We start from the raw sequence: 16,255 nt of genomic DNA, 5'->3' as shown, positions 1-16,255 counted from the left end.
TGGTGACACCCCCCCAGGCCCACAAACCCTGCAAACTTTTCAAACTTTTATTAAATACAAAAACCCTGGTCTCTACGACCGAACGCTGCATTCAACGTACGCTCAAAAAAAGGGTCAGACATTCAAATGTACAAAAGTCGCCGGTGCGCCCCCGGCATGCTGCCCCGCTCCCAGCCCCACTGTTCCCGGCTCCCCGCGGGGTGTGGGGTGGTACTGGGGCTCCCAGCCCCACGGAGGGGCACAGGGCTCCTGCCCCTGCCTCTCCTGTCCACGGTCCCCCTACCCCAGGTCAGGAGGGGGGAAACTGGAGAAGGGCGAGATCCCCACTGGCCTCCAAACTGCCTGTGGGGCACCCACTGCTGCAGGGAGCCATGGGGCAGCCTCTTCTGCACCAGCCCACACCAAGAGGAGCTGAGGCCGTTCAAATGAGCCCCATGCCCCAAAAAGTGGGAAAGGCGGGTGAGGGCAGGCGCAGACAGAGGGGCTGCACACACACGCAACATCTGCCTTTGAGGACGGGGGACGGGATACATCCGTCACTCCCCAGCCCTGGGGGAACTGAGGCACAGCGAGGGGCATTCGCTAACCGGAGGTCTCTGTTTGGCAGAGCTGAGACAGGGCCCAGCTCTAAGCACCAGACTAAAGCAGAGGAAGACAGCGAGCCATGTCTGCGTGCCCAGCAGTGCAGGCAGCACCCTCGCCCTGATCCTGCCTGCTTGAGGGGGCCTGGGCTGCTCCCACCCCGCTCTGGGGCAGCAACAGCTCCAGTGCTGGCGAAGGGGGAAGCCTGCACCCCGCTTCTTGCAGCATGAGTGGGGACCCCTCCAGCTCTCCCAGAGCAGTAGGATGTCACCCTCCCTGCCCGGGGCGCAAGCAGGAGGTGGCACAGGCAGAGGGCTCCTTGCCAGGGTTGGGGCTGCCCCCTCCCTCTGTGCCAGGAGCCACACGCGGGGCAGCTGGGCTTGTCCGCCAACACACCAAGTATGGGGCAGGGGTCCTGCAAACACACTCGTGGGGATGGGGGAACAGAGAAATCCTGGGGAGCAAGGGCAGGCTGGGGGGGCGGCCATCTCTAGAAGGCAGCAGAGTAGGCAGAAAACATCCCCACCCAGTCCTGGCTCTCGAGCCGGGGCAAAACCCAGCGTGCCCAGCCAGCCTGGGCGCAGAGCCGGCTCCCAGCGGCTCTGCCGGCAGGGCGAGCGCTAGCCCCGGGCCAGGCGGGGGGGCGGCCTGCCGATCTCCACCGTGATGTTGGTGTACATGGGCTGGCGTGAAACCTCCACCAGCCGGTACTGCAGCGAGCTGATCCCATCCCGCTTCATTGTCATTTTGGTGTTCTGGATCTTGGTGAATCTGGTGGAAATGGGAGCGGGATGAGGTTGGAGGGAGCTGGGGGGGGTTGCCATAGCGCCGGCAGTGCCGGACCTCCGTGTAGGTGAGCAGAGCAGGGGAGCCAGTGGCCAGAGGTAGCCCAGTGATGGCCCGGTGTCCCGGCTGCCCAAACCCCTGAGGCTCACTCACCTCTGCGGGTTGGGCTCGTTGTGTTTATCACGTTCGTGCTTGATCATGCGGTACCTCCCGATGCGGATGTCGGGTCTCGATACCTTCATGCCATTCAGGGAGATGCTGTGGGCAAGGAGCAGAGAGGGTCAGTGTGTGTGCACCGAGGTGGGAAATTCCCCAGCGCAAAGACGTCTGGGGTCAACCCCCAGCCCAAATAAACCCATCCTTGGTAAAGAGGTCTGTGCCAAGCCAAGCTGAGCAAAGCCAGGTCACGGCTGGGCCAGTGCTACAACCTAGGGTGCCACGTGCCCCACAGCAGAGCGTGCCTAAAGGCCCACTCCTGCCTGGTGACCTCTTGCTCCGCGGCCAGCAGCTGCGGTCAGCCCCTGCTGTTTACATTCTCCACATGCCAGTGCCCATCCCATCCCTCGGGGCCCTCCCCACATGTCAAGGGCTGCCTGAATCTCTCTGAGAGTTCCACAATGCTGCTTGCTCCCCATCCTGAGCCCGCCTTGGACGGAAACTGCAACCATGTCACCTGTGCCCGTGGCACCTGTGATGACGGTTTTGCTCACCTGGCCAACATGGGCTCCTCGTGCACCACCAGCCCTGCGCTGCCTCCCAGGCACTGTGATGGGGGAACCCACGGGAGATGAGGGAGCAGCCGCCTGGCTCGGGCACCCAAGCACCCAACTCAGGGGGTGTGTGGGGGGACCCGGCTACGGCTCTGTGCGCGGCTGTGCTGCAGCCTGCTGGCTGACAGCAGAAATGCCTGTTTGGCTGCTGCACGGCTGTCATTGAGATGCTTCCAGGCTTTGCATCCCAGCCCTGGATGCTTCCAAGTTTAGCAACTCAGCCCTGGCCTGGAGCAGAGCCCACGGGTGCAGCTCATACCATGGCAGGAGAGGGAGGTTCAGCCACAAGGAACGCACGTGGGTGCCCCACAGCCCCCCAGCACCCTGAGAGAGGCTAGTTCGATCTGTGAGGGTCACCAACCCTCAAGTTGGAGGGTAATTAAATCCCTCCCTGCCATGTGGCATGCCCCATGCATGTGCCCCACAAAACCAGGAACCCCGGCAGTGGTGAGGGTGCCAGGGGAGAGCGGGGACCTCCCAGAACAACCCAACCAGCTGGTGCTGGTGAGAGGTTGGCACCTACCGGTTAAAGATGTCATCATCCTCTCCTCCCCAGCCCCAGTACTCATTGGGAAAGCCATTGATCTTCAGAAACTGGGACTTGCTCAGCCCAGAAACACCACCGAAGTAGCCGGCATAGGGCAGCCTGTGGGGTGAAAGCAAACAGCTTAGCCCCCAGGGATGGGCAAGGATGGGGGTCAGCCCCACCTGGACCCCCAGAGACAAGCACCAGCCCTCCCCTGCGTCATGAACCTACAAATGGCTCCGCGCTCTCTCCCATCCCACGGCCACAATTCAAGCCAGTGACAGTACGAGGTTGGTGGCCCCAGCATCATCTCAGCCCGGCCGAGGCAAACGCCCCAGCCTCACAGAGCACCCACCTGAACCCAAACTTGTCCATCCCAACAGCAAAGTGCCGTGGCTGCTCGTAGCAGCGATAGAGGTTGCGGTCGTCCATGGGGATGAGGTCCACGTCACTGAAGATGAAGCAGTCGTACTCCTCGTCATCCTTGAGAGCCTCCAGGAACCCCACGTTGAGCAGCTTGGCCCGATTGAAGGTGTCCTCACCGAACTGCCAGGCAGAGCTCAGCAATGCCCACCTGTTTACCCAGCCCCACCAACCCTTTGCCCCTGCTCCCCTTACCTGGTTGATGATGTAGATGCCGTAAGCCACCTTCTGCCGGCGCAGGATGGGGTGCAGGTAGTGCAGCCAGTACTTGAGGTGGTGTTCGCGGTGCCGGAAGGGGATGAGGATGGCCACCTTCTGCCGGGGCAGGCAGTCCGGGGGAGTGTACTTGCCACCCTGGCGCACGTCAGGGTTCTCCCGCTGCACCCGCTCCATGCTCATGGGAGAGCTGAACTCGATGAGCAGGCGTCCAACTGCAACGGGGAGGGCAGGGTGATATCCACAGGATGGGACAGTCTGGGTCATGGTGACCCATTGCTACCAGCCAGGCTAATAAAGCAAACGGTGAGGGGGATCTGCAGGGGTGACTGGCACTGCTGACGGCAGAGGATGCCCAAAACCCTTCCCAAATAGGAGCAGAGAGACTGGACAAGGCACTAACAAAACCTGAAGGAACTAGTTGTCCTGGTACCAGTTCCAGGCTGGGGTTTCTCCCCTGCTCCACCTCTGGGACCACCAGGAAGCCATGCCCAAGACCCAGGGGATGGGGATGCCGCCCATGAGCCCTGTGCTGGGAGCGAGAGTCCAACTGCCCCTCATGCTCACCCCACACATCTCACCTAAACCAGGAGGCATCTCCTGGCAGGGCTGCAAGGGCTTCTCAGTAGCAGTCTGGTTGGCACTGGGCTTGGCGCTGGGGGATGGAGCCTCAGCACCAACTGGCCCGTAGCTGGGGACAGTGCCGTTGGGGCGGGAGGAGTTGGAGATGGGGTGGGCGCGCGAGGCATTCCTGGTGTTGAAGCGGCTGAAGAAGTCCAGGTGCTGCGCGTAGACGTCGAAGTAGAGGATCATGATGATGACAAAGTGGAGCAGGCAGAGCAGCAGCACGGCCTTGCAAATCCTTTCCAGGGTCACCCCCAAGAGCAGCCTGGTCATCTTCTGGGCATGGGCAGGCGGACATGTGCGCTCAGCAGGGCACGGGGGACGGCTCCAGCCACGGTCCTGATCCTGCCGAGACACCCTGTGCTCAGGACACCACCAGCCTGAGCCCCCAGTCCTGGCCCAAATGACACTGAGGCAGTGGGAGCAATGCAGGCCTGGCGCAGAGGTGATGGGCTCACAGGTCAGCATGCCAGAGAGCACCCCACGGGGGACACTGCACTCAGACCCCTGCTCTGAAGGCACGGCCACGAAGACATGAGAGATCCCCAGTCCCACACAGCAAATGCCCTCCCTGCTTTCCAAGGCCAAGGTCAGACCAGATCCACACCCCATCCCTGTTACCTCCCCAGCAAGGGACAGGGTTAGCCCCACAAGTGCTGCAAAAAGCCTCCATGGAGGCTGGGCCCTTGGAAAAGGTCACACTCTCCAAACCACAGCCAGCCTGGGGTGTCCCATGGGCACCGCGGGTGCCCCCACCAGCCCAATATCTGGTCCCCATCTTGTCCCCCTCACAGCACTGCACCCCATCAGCGGCACCAAAGTGGGGCTGGCGGTGAGCGCCATGCCAGCAGGGGCCCTGCTCGGGGCACCCTGCGGAGCGAGCAGCTGCACCGCAGACACCGAGCCCAGACGAGCAGGATGTCCCTGCCCCAGGGTGGGGGTCTCTGCCGCGTCCAGGGGAGTCCAGCTTACAGCCAGTGGTGCGGGTCCTCTCTCCTGCTGCCAGTGGCGAGGCCCCCTGGGACTGCTAGGAGCCGCCAGAAGCCGGGGTCCCCTTATCTCCCACATGACACCTGGAGCTGGGCCAGAGCCCTGCTGGGAAGGCAGCTGGGAGAGTCACCAGAGCCCCAGTCGAGCCAAACTGTCTGGCCCTTCCCAGCCCTGCCACTGCCGGGGCTCGGGCTGCAGCACGGCCATGCACCCCCGTTCCTGCCCTGGTCCCTGCTCCGGTCCCTCCTCTCAGGGAAGCTGCTATGACAGGGCAAAGCAACCACAAGGGACACTCGCAGGGGTTCACAAGGTCCTGGGGACCTTGGGACAGGCCACTGCTGCTGCAGGGACCCCAGGGGGACCCCAGCAGCCGGGAGCTGTGGCAGGACCCCCGGCAAGAGCGCAACTAGGACCTGAGGGTGCTGGCAACCAGCCCAGGGCCTGGGCCAGCCCACCAGCAGCTGCCAGCTCTGGCCAGTGGGGCCCTCCAGGGAGCCGTAGGGCACCGAGTCGGCAGTGACGGCACCGGCTGGGAGCAGGGATCGGAGCCAAGGTGTGGAGCAGGACCCCCTGCCCAGCCCCACTCCGGCTGCCCTCTCCCAGCAGCAGGGCTGGCCCTGGCAGGCAGTGGGGTGCTGGCACGAGCCCACGGCAGGCAGGGAGGTGCTGGAAAAGGCTCTGAGCCCAGTGCCCCAACTGTGTCCACCCTCTTTCTCCCCTGGATGCAGAGCGGGGTCCGCATGGGCAGACGTCTCCTAGCACGCATAAGCACCCCAACCCCTCACCCTTTTGTTTTTTTCTAGAAAGTTGCTCTCTGGAAAGAAGCCGGCTTTGCCGTTATCTCCCAAACCTTCTCACAGTCACGGTGCCCCGTCACCCGCACAACCCTTGAGGTTGGGACCTGGCTGCTCCCAGTGCTTGCCAGAAACCCTCCCCAAAAAACCTCACAGCAGGCAGCACATGGAGGGGCGGCGTCTCCACAGACAGGTGGGGAGGTGCTAGGGAAAAATAAGAGTGTGGTTTAGGGACCCTTCAGCAGGGCGGTCCATGAGGCGAGTAGAACGCGATGCTCCATGGGAACAAAAGCGAAGCACTCCATCGATCGGCAGCCATAGGGTGCCATGAACATGAGTGGGCTTAAAAGCACCTGCTAAGCTGGAGACAACGAAATACAATGTTATCCCCATTAACACCACAGCATTTTTGCAGGGTGTGAGAGGCCGAAAGCAAAGTGGGGTTGGGTAGCTGGTCCCCAGGGGTTCACCCCGGTGTAGTGTGTGCCGTGAGGCCACTGATGCTCGTTTTGGAGGGGATGCTCATCCCTACGGACTCCATCCCTGTTCCTGTAGGACATTCCTGGGCTGGGAGAGGGGAGGTGTGGGGGTAGCCAATGGTAGCCACCAAAGGTGGCACCAGGGCCATCGGCTCCCCCCGCATCTCCCCTTTCCCAGCCAAAAGCAGGGCAAGGGGGCACGTTCGGCACAACCAAGCCCCCCTGATTTTTTCCCAGTCCCCAACACACACAAAAACTTGTTAAAAAACGAGAAACAACGCCCAAAAGAGGCTTTTTCCCGAGCCGGGGCGGTGCCACCCATAAGCGACCGGGATCGCATCCCCCCGGGTCGCATCCCGGGGCCACCCCGGGCCTCCCCCACCCGGCCAGGCCTGTCCGCGCCGCTCTACTCACCGCGGCCTCGGGGCTGCCGCGCCGCCCCGGCGCCGGTCAGCGGCCCCCGCCGCCTCCTCCTCCAGCCCCGGCCGCCGGCCCGCGGGCTCCCATGCCCGGGGCTGCGGGGGGCCCAGCCGGCCGGGCCGCCGCACTACCGAGAACCGCAGGGAGACGGGGCCGCGCCCGCACGCCGGCTCCGCCCGCCGCCGCCGCACCGGGCGGGGCCGCCGCCGCCGCCGCCCGCCCCGCGCTCCGGGGCCGCGCTGCCGCCGGGCGAGGGCAGCCCCGCGGGGACCGGGACCCCCCGGATGCAGTTCCCCCCCGGGATGCTCGGTGCCCTCCGCCCCGCGATACTCAGCCCTTGGCGCCAAGCCCGGCACCGGGGACTCTCCGCGCACCCCCGGGGACACCGGGAACAGGGTCTGTCGGCGTTTTTGGCAGCATGAGAGGCAGCGCTTTCACTGACCCACCCAGGGCAACTCCTGTGTCCGCGAGTGTTGGTGCTGGCTCAGCACCCATCACAACCTATTTGTGGCTCCTTTCTCCCTCTTTTCCATGTTTCTCGGTGTTTCCTTGCAATGAGTTTCATTCTCCCAACCACAATAGCCTCACTGAAATATCTTGGGCTGGTCCCACTGTGAGTTGGGTCCACCACAAGTACTTCTTGCACTGTCCACAGCCTTCCCCTTCATGCCAGCCACCTCACAGCATCTGTGCGTGTTTCGAGCAGCCTCTGTCCTCCAAGGCCTCTCCTCATGCCCCGTGCCTGGCTGCTTACGCAAGCGAGGGCTTTCCCTCTGCCCTGGGCAGCTCCCTTCAGAAGACAACCTTACAGCAGAGACCGGAACAGTACCCAACCAGCCCAGCCCTCCTCCAACCCTGCAAGCAAGCCCTGCTGAAAGCCGTCCAACTTCTGCCTCCAGATCTTGGTTCAGCATTTCCCCCATGAGTACTTACATGCAGTCACCAAATCATCTTCCAACTCCTGCTGCTGCTGCACCTAAATGAGACGAGGTGCAAGATGCTGGAGCCTCAATTAAGCTTCTTCTCCACGCTTGAGCAGCAGGTATGCAGCACACCCAAGTGCCTACACCTAGAACAAGGGAGCGCAGGGCATGCTTGCCTCACCGCCGCCAGCTGCAGGAGAGGGGCTATGGGCCACCCAGGCTACCATGAGACCAGCTTTGGTGAGTCTCATGTCCTGACAAGGGACCTGTGGACAAGTCTGAGCCTGTTCCCCTGCCAAAGCCATGATACACACAGGTGGGATTTGGAGGGTAGAAAAGCACCTTGCAGGAGGAGATTTCTGACAGCAAATGGATTGCTATGAAGCCAAGGCAGGGCGAGACCCCTCACTGCAGGACAAGTGGGTGAGTCTTTCAAGACAGTTGTTAACCAGGAAGATGATTAACCCATGAAGCAGCTTCTCTACTGCCAACACGGACTGTCCAACCGCGGATACCTCCTTCCTGACAGCAGCCCCACGAGTTCGGTGCAGGTCTGACAGGATGGCCCTGCAGCTCCCAGGGGCTTCAGACACCTCTGGCCCACAGCAGCAGCAATGCCGGGGGCTGGTTGGTACAGCCTTCAAGCACGATAGGCAAAACTCAGCCCTCATCTGACACTCTTTCTTCTGAGCAGGCAGGGCCCAGCTTGTCTCCCTGTCATTATGTGGGGCATGCATAGCTCTTGTTGCAGCCTCCAGCCCCTGAACAGTCAGCACAGCTGGCTTGGCTTGCCTCAGCAGCCTTCCTGCACCCCAGGCTGAGGCACTGCTGTCCTAAAACACACAGGGCAAGAGGGAGAGGAGCTGAGTAACTGGCAGAAGCAGCTGCCCTAGTACCAAGGGCAAAAATCACCAGGCATTAATGTTTTCCCAGCTCCAGCAGCCACATCACTGCCCCAGCCTGTTGCATCCCAGTGGGAAGAGAGGGGGGCAGCTCTAAGCGTGCATCCACTCTGACACAACACTAACAGCACCAAGGGATCGATGCTTCCCCTGCGCAGGTGTACAGGCAGTACAGCAGGATGAGGGCCTTGTGCTGGGTACAGCAGACTGAAGAAGCATCAGTTCCAGGCTCTCTGCAGAGTGGAGGCAAGAGGATCATGTTCTTCCCTTCCCCCAAGCCGCAGAAGAGCTGCGGGCCCAGCTGTCCACAGCCGGCTTCCCCATGCTGTATTACTGTAGCCAGGGAGAGGGAAGCAGAGCCAGCACAATGTGTCACCACCCCTGGGACCTCTGCCAGGGCCCCCCAGGATAGAGGGACACTGCAGACTGAAGAGCCCTGGCAACCAGCAGCACCTGCCCAGGTGGCAGCCCCCAGCCAACAGTCACACAAGGCAGCTGCTGGCTGGAAGGCAGATTTGGAAGGGGCAAAAGCTTTGCTCCTCTGCCCTTCTGGTGCTCCCCAGCTGCACAATGGGGCTATGGACACTGTGTATGTTCCCTCTGTGCTAAACTACCTGGATGGGAGCCAAAAGGCCCAAACCAGCTTGTGCCTGTGCCTTGCATGGGGCAGCGCTAGTGCTGGCAGTAGGCTGGTAGAGGCAGCACGGAGCTGCCTGCTCCCTGCTCCAGCAGCCTCCTACCTGCTCTGGGCAGCAAAGTGGAGCTGTGTGTTCCCACAGCCCAAACAACACAGGCTGAGCACACAGCAGTGTTCACCCCACACAGGGAGGACACCTCCAGGGTGCTGGAGCCAGGCAGGGACTTTGCCAGAGGCACAAAGCGGCATTTCCAAGCAGGGGGTCGGTCCTTGCTCTCTGCAAACCTCCCTGGCACACACAGGGCAGAGGAAGAGCTGCACCCTTGGACGAAAACCATATTTATTTCACAGACACAGAATTGCACTGGTGGTTGATTCTACACACACCGGGGACACACAGCAGCTGGGCCAGGCTGCTGGAGCAGAATTCACACAGAGAAAATTGTTTCTTCCGAAGGGCCGATCAATTGGCAGGATGGGGCTCTACACAGCCAGGCTCCTGCTGCCGGGCAGCTCCCACCCCAGTCAAGGATAGAAACATTAAATAAATATATACAGCACCTCTTGGGGCGGGCTGGAACAGGCTGGGTGGAATAGGGCTCAGTTGCCCATTTTTACTTTAGATGTCTAGAAAGAAAGAAGAGAGGTTAGGTCATGCCCTGTAAACCCCAGCCCGGCATCCCAGTCCCACCCAAGCACCCCAGAATCATCCAGAAGCTGCGGACAGCTTATCAACCCCACCAATAACAAATGAGCATCCCACAGGGTGCACCCATGGTGACACCCTTGGTGACAGTTGCTCCGAATGGCCATCAAAAGAGTTCACACTGCTGCAAACAGGCACAGTATGCTGTGGGGACAGCTGTGCCACTCCTGCCCCAATGCAGAGGATATTGCTGGAGCCCAGGTGTGTCTCCCCAGAGCTGAAGAGCATACAGGGCGACATGCACCTTGTGCTCACATAAGCCTGTTGGCCCCAGGAGGCAGATACCTGCAGAATAGCAACGATGACCCCAAACAGCCCGATGGCACTGCCAAAGATCTCCACGATCAGGATCTTGACGAAGAGGCTGGGGTTCTGGGCATCAGCCAGGGCAGCCCCGCTGCCCACAATGCCCACACACACCCCGCAGAAGAGATTGCACAACCCCACGGTCAGGCCAGCCCCAAACATGGAGAAACCTGTGAGAGAGGAACGCTGCAAGAGCAGGGGGTAACCCCCTTCTACTTGCACCCAGGGCATCCTGCAGCACCTCTGCCTTGAGGTGACAGAAGCCACAGAGTTGCCAAGCACCAACGGTGTCCTCCTGTTCAGGGAGCAAGGCTGCTCCAGAGTGTACCCCAGTTCCCACAGCACCAGGCCAGCCTGTGACAGCAATCTGCTGCCACCCAAGGGAGGAGCATTGCTGCTGTGAGGCAGCACAGCCCAGATGGGTGCAGGAGGGCATCAAGAAGGTAACTAAAAAAGCTGCTTTTTGGCAGAAGAGTCACATGTCCTTCAGACACCTGCAGCAGGCCACGGGCGGGTCAGAAGGCAGTGGTCAGGGTGTGGCAATGCTCACAGTGACAGCACCAGCAACCAACCAGTCCTTACCTGCATGGTAGTTCCTGGCTCCAATTGCCTCTGGGGTGACTGCAGAGAAAGGCTGAGAGAAAGCACAGGGCCTGGGTTACTGGCAAGTCTGTGATCTCAGGGAGAGGTACCTGTCTCCAGTACAGCATGAGGCAGCCACATTTTGGCCAGAGCTTGTCCCCAACTCCATGTTCATCAGTGGCTTCATGACATCTGTCTTATGTGTGCTCTCCAACCCACTCTCCAGTGTGGACAAGAGCCACTGCACAGACCACCAGCCCAGCGGCTCCAAGAGCCACAACAGTGTCCAAAGTCCCCAGAGGGCCACTGCTCACAACACTGGCACATGCCTGGCTGCCCATCCCCACCGTGGCCCTGAGGCCAGTTCAGGACTGGCAGGGCAGCCCAGGTCCTTCCGTACCTCCGCCATGTTACTGATGACAATCGCCATGATGATCCCATAGATGGCCACAGCCTCACAGAAGATGATGCTGTGAGAGAAAGGCAAAGTCTAAGTACAGTGTCCCACCCCAAGCAGCCCCCGCCACTTCATGCCCAGCCAGCCAGCAGCCAGGCTCCTCCATGGCCATATATGAGCCTGCGCCACTGCTGCCAAGGGCAGAAAAACAGCCCAGCCTATGTGCTGCTTTACTCTCAAATAAGGCAGAGCCACCAAGGACAAAGGCCAGGTGCTGGTTTCACTGTGCTACCTGAGGAAGCTGCGATGACCTTGTGGGAAGCAGGTCCGGGGAGCCCTGTCCTCTGCCAGCCCCTTTCTGCTCCTTCAGGGAAGGGCTGTGCAAGGTCTGGCCAAGGGAACCCTCACTGGGAGAAGGAAGTGTGATCTCAGGGTGTTTGTTTTGAATACACTGAGCTCATTCACTGCGTGAATATCACACAATGACTCTTCAAAGCAGCACTCTGGCTCCTTGAGGGCTCTTTGTTTTGAAAGCAAACAGCATCAGCAGCTCAGCAAGGAACTGTCTGCCAGCAGCACCCAGCTAGAGACAGGACAGGAGCCTCTGCACCAGGCTGGGACCTGCCTGCTGGGGCAAGGCACCACCACTAACCCCAGGTTTGTACTTACCTGACCAGGTTCTTGGTTTTGATCCGAGGGGCTTTGACTCCACCACCAATGATGCTGGAGCCTGTGATGTAAATCCCCCTGTGGCAGACAAGGGTGGTTGGTGGAGGGTCTGGCACTCACTGAAGGATTCAATAGGGAAATCAGGATCTTCCAGTTGGGCAAAGAATTGGGCAAGCAGCTGGAGGACACTGTGGACTCTGCCTGTCCACCCCTAGGACACAAGTGGTCGCAAGCTCTGTCACCTACACCAGCAGAACTGCTGAGGCACATGAGCAACCACTGCACAGCCTGGTCTGGCATGTACAACTTCCAGAGAGCCAGGGACATCCCTGCTTCTCCGCTGCCATTGCAGACCATGAGGTGGTCAGCCCAGAGACTCCCCAGGAGTGCAGCAACCCATCCCCACTGCTGCAGTGACCTACCCAGCCCCACACCCCTGGATGTACACACTGTTCTGCCCCTGCCTGGGAAACCAGAGTATATGCACAGTTACCAAGATGGGACAGCAGGAGCCTGCTGAAGAGGCAGCCCCACTCACCAGGCAGCTCCCACCACGGACAGGGAGATGGCCAGGCCAATGCCCAGGTTGCACCACATGAAGGGGGAGGTCTCCGTGAGGAACCTGGAGAGGAAGAAATGCCCTGAGTTAGCACACAGCCTGAGCCCACCTCGTCACCGTGCACAGCCCTACAACAGGTACCCCCACCCCATCATGCAGACTGAGAGGGGCTGGGCACTGCCAGACAGTGGGACATGAGAGCCTTTCTCTGCCAGACAGGGACCCAGGACCCTCACCTGCATGAACCTAGACCTTCTTCCCAAGCCCTCATCGTGAAGAGGAAGCCTGGGCTGGGAGAAGGGATGGGCTGGAATAGTGGTGGCAGCACCAGGACACCATATGGAGCCAGCCACATGTACACATGGGCTGCATCTATCCCATCTCATGGGGAGCAGAGGCCTCACTCACTGTAGCTCTTCTTCCCATGATGCAGTGACCACTGCCTGCCGCTCACAAGCAAACACTGCTCCCTGCCAGGCACTGCTAACACCGACCACCTCCTCACACAGCCCTGAAGATGCTGCTGTTTAAAGGGAACTCACCAGGCCACATCGAAGCGGAAGCCCAGATCAAATATCGTGTAGCAGATCCCTGGAAAGCAAGAGCAACACAGGAACTTTCAGAGAGGCACCAGCTACTAGCTCAGCGCTGCCGCAGGAGAGTGACTGGGAAGACTGGCTCAGGTGTACAGAGCTGTGGAGCAGGGTGCCCCCCAAAGTCCAGCCCCAGTGACCTCACATCAGTGCAAGACAGAAACAGCCTGAACATGCAATTCTCCTGGACCCCACCCCAGTCTTTGCCCAGAAGAGGATTGCTGCAGTTGTCACACTAATTTTCTGTTCCCTGGTTACGCTGAGCACCCACAGGCCATGCCGGGCTGCAGGGGCTCAAGAGCCACCCACGGCCCTGTACCCCAGCACAGTCTCCACCCGCATCACCCAATGGCTCAGCCCCACTGGAAAACCATGGCACTGAGTGACCAGCCGTGAGTTCCCTCTCACACAGGATGCGAGATGTGCAAGGCAACCATCACATGCTGCTCTATCACCATCTCACCAGGGTCAGTGCTGCTCCCTAGGTGTCCATCAACACCAGAAGCTGCAGCTTCTCCCCAGCAGCCCCATTTTAAAGGCTGTGGATGTCCAAAACACACCTGCCGTCCTCAATGTTTCCCCCAAGGTTAGTAATTTCCAGAGGGATTTGTACTCAACACAGGCAGCAGACACCAAATCGCAGCCCTGAGAAACCCAGAAAAGCTCTTCCTTTCCAGGGAGGGATTACACGGATGGCTCGCCCTGCTGTACCCCGAGTGCTCCTCTCCCATGCTGAATCGCAGCCAGGAATCACACCCAGCAGCTCCGCACAGCTGGAGCAGACACAGGTGCTCGCACGAAAACCCTGCCTTACTCTGAGCTCGTCAGCGGGAAGGATGGCTGGAGACCAGAAGAGACACTCGCTCTTTGCATAACTTCCATTGCACAGCTGGAAAAGAGAGAGACCTGGCCCTAAGGAACAGATAAGCCCAAGCAGCATGGCATTGTCTGTTCCACACCAGATAAAGAGGGACAGCTGTTTGCCATTGCTGACTAGGGCCAGCAGCTGTGTCACACCAACCCCACGTATGGCTGGAAAGAGGAAACAGGAGATTTCTGAAATGCTAAAAAGCAGCAAAGAGGCCATTACATGTGTCCTGCTGCTCCCTTCCCTCCGGAGTTGCAGCCTGGAGGCCAGGGTGATGGCAAAGCCAGCGCTGTGCCCAGCAGCAATACCAGGGCAGGACAAGGTATCCCAGGTTGGCGAAGCCCTTCCCAGCCCACAGCCAAGACCTGAGGACAACTCATCCCATGAGAGAGCCTTGGTGCTACAGCAAGGGAGACTTGTCAGCCTCACAGCAGGGATGTCTCTATCATCCCTGTGTGCTAAACCCCTCCACATGCGACTCAGGGCTCAGTACCTCACGTAACAGTATGACATACAACTGCTGCCAGATGAGCAGGGCCTAAAATGGGAAGCAGTAGTACTAGTCACTCCTTCTCCCCTGCAGAATCACAGTGTTCCCCTCCACTGCAGCAATACACAGAAACAAGGAATGGTGGCACCACAGCCAGGGAGTGTGGAAGGAGGCTGCACCCTGGTCCGCACACCTGGTGACCTTCAGGGATGATCTCTACAGCGCCAGATCCAGCCAGTCTGGGACTTGGGACTTGTGTTTTGGCTTTGCTGCTTGGGTGCGGAGCAGGAACTGAACCCTGCCAGACTCAGCTGCCCCCACTCCCCAGGAGCAGTGAAAAAGAGCTACAGCCAGCTCAGGGCAGATCCTTAAGGCACCTTCCACCTCCTCAAGAACAGATGGAGCCTTGGATTTCATATACAAAAGAAACAGGGCGGAAGATGCTTTCCTGTGAGCTCTGGCTCCCAGCCCTGCAGCCATAAGGACAGAAAAGAGTCAGGGCTGCAGGATGGGAGCACCAAAGCAGGGCTCAGGACAAGGAGGGAAAGAACAAAGAGACACCCGTGCAGAGCGAGACCACTTCCTTCTCGCTCCTTCCCTGAAAAGGGATTGCAACAGGGCAGGGGAAGTTAAAAGCATCTGGACTCAGCTCATCGACATTTTCCAACCGTCTCAAGCTCACAGCGCGCAGCTGCGCTGGTGCAAGCTGCATGATTCAGAGAGCCCAGGAAGGCAGGCCTGTGCCCAGGAAACATGAGGGACTGAGACACCCTCAGCTTCTGACTTGGCTTCTCCCCTCACCCAAACGCTGAGGCAGAAGCCAAGGTCTCGCCAGCCTCTGCCTGGCTTGTGGTCACTTCGCTCTGCGCTGAAAGAGGAAATAACCAGCAGCACTAGCACAAAATCCTCCCGCTACCCCTTGGAGTCATCCCCTTCCCCGGAAGCATTAAATCCACCCTCAGTGCCGCTGAGCCCGACACCATTGGCAGCAGAGCCTCAGCTGCCGCAGGCAGCAGCACAGCTGTGCACCAACTCTGCAACCACCTGGACAAACCCGCACATTTCCTTATGCTGCCACGGCTTGGCAAAGCGGGAGGGTGATCTCCTCTCTCCAGGAGACGTCAGCTGTCACAAGCTGAAAAACCAGGCACCTGCCTTTACCCTCCCCGATCCACCAAATGCGAACGCAACCCTTGCCTGCCACCAGCGCTTTGCTACTCTCACATGCACAAAAAAGTGGATCAACCAGACGGGCTCAGGAGTGCCGAAAGCTGTGCATCCAACAGCAGCTGAAGGATACGTGGAGCTGCTGGGGGTCTGAGCCCTCCCAGGGAGCAGCTCAAGGCGCTCGGGGGGCGATTCCCAGGCTGAGGAGCCCACAGCAGCGTTGCCAGCGCCGGGACCGGCCACGGGCCCGCCCGAGAGCAGCTCAGCCACGGGGGATCTCACAACCCCGCACTCCCGCAGCAAGCCCCGCAGCCCCGCTCCGGCAGGGGAGCAGCCAGCAGGGACACCGGCCCGAGCTCCTGCCGCAGCCTCTCCCTTCACACGCCCAGAGCCCCCCGGCCCGCCGGCCCGGTACTTTGTGCCACCCCCGGTCCCGGCGCTGACCGACGCCCAGCAGCGTTGTCCAGAAGGCGAGACCGAGCCCCGAGTACAGCAGCGCGAGCCCCGTCATGGCGGCGGCGCGGGACGGCGCGCGGCGGAGCGGAGGAGACCGGGCCGGCCGGGCGCGAGCGCGTCACCTGACCCGCGCGGGGCACGTGAACGGAACCGCAGCGCCCGAGCGGAAAGGGAGCGACGCCCCCGCCCCCGTCGCGCCCGCTTATTGGCTGCCCGGCGTGCGCAGCCGCGCGGGAACTACATAAACCAGAATGCAACGCGACCAGCGCCTCTTGTCATTGGCTGTCCTTCCCCTCTCCGCCCTGTCGTGAAGGGCGATAGGTCCCGCTCCATCAGGGGCGGGATTTCCGGGAACGGAGAGGGTGGTGCCGAGCTCTCATTGGTCGGCTC

The 16,255-nt window shown here is 60.5% G+C and overlaps 2 protein-coding genes across 2 annotated transcripts; both read right to left on the bottom strand.

The window, feature by feature from the left end:
* Positions 1–33: 33 nt before the first annotated feature.
* On the bottom strand, positions 34–6,771 carry B4GALT2 (beta-1,4-galactosyltransferase 2). Its single transcript, XM_065657265.1, has 7 exons — positions 6,605–6,771; positions 3,885–4,272; positions 3,283–3,518; positions 3,020–3,210; positions 2,662–2,784; positions 1,522–1,626; positions 34–1,353 (listed from the first exon to the last, which is right to left on the bottom strand). The coding sequence occupies exons 2-7, from the start codon at positions 4,198–4,200 to the stop codon at positions 1,203–1,205; spliced, it is 1,122 nt and encodes a 373-aa protein (XP_065513337.1). The 5' UTR covers positions 4,201–4,272; positions 6,605–6,771; the 3' UTR covers positions 34–1,202.
* Positions 6,772–9,403: 2,632 nt separating this feature from the next.
* ATP6V0B (ATPase H+ transporting V0 subunit b) lies at positions 9,404–15,990 on the bottom strand. Its single transcript, XM_065656866.1, has 8 exons — positions 15,854–15,990; positions 12,834–12,882; positions 12,271–12,354; positions 11,733–11,810; positions 11,067–11,136; positions 10,667–10,718; positions 10,064–10,254; positions 9,404–9,699 (listed from the first exon to the last, which is right to left on the bottom strand). The coding sequence occupies exons 1-8, from the start codon at positions 15,918–15,920 to the stop codon at positions 9,673–9,675; spliced, it is 618 nt and encodes a 205-aa protein (XP_065512938.1). The 5' UTR covers positions 15,921–15,990; the 3' UTR covers positions 9,404–9,672.
* Between the last annotated feature and the right edge of the window lie 265 nt (positions 15,991–16,255).

Source organism: Caloenas nicobarica, chromosome Z (assembly GCF_036013445.1).
Source record: "Caloenas nicobarica isolate bCalNic1 chromosome Z, bCalNic1.hap1, whole genome shotgun sequence".
NCBI lineage: Eukaryota > Metazoa > Chordata > Aves > Columbiformes > Columbidae > Caloenas > Caloenas nicobarica.
The sequence above is the reverse complement of the archived record's forward strand: the minus strand, read 5'-3'. Positions and strand labels throughout refer to the sequence as shown.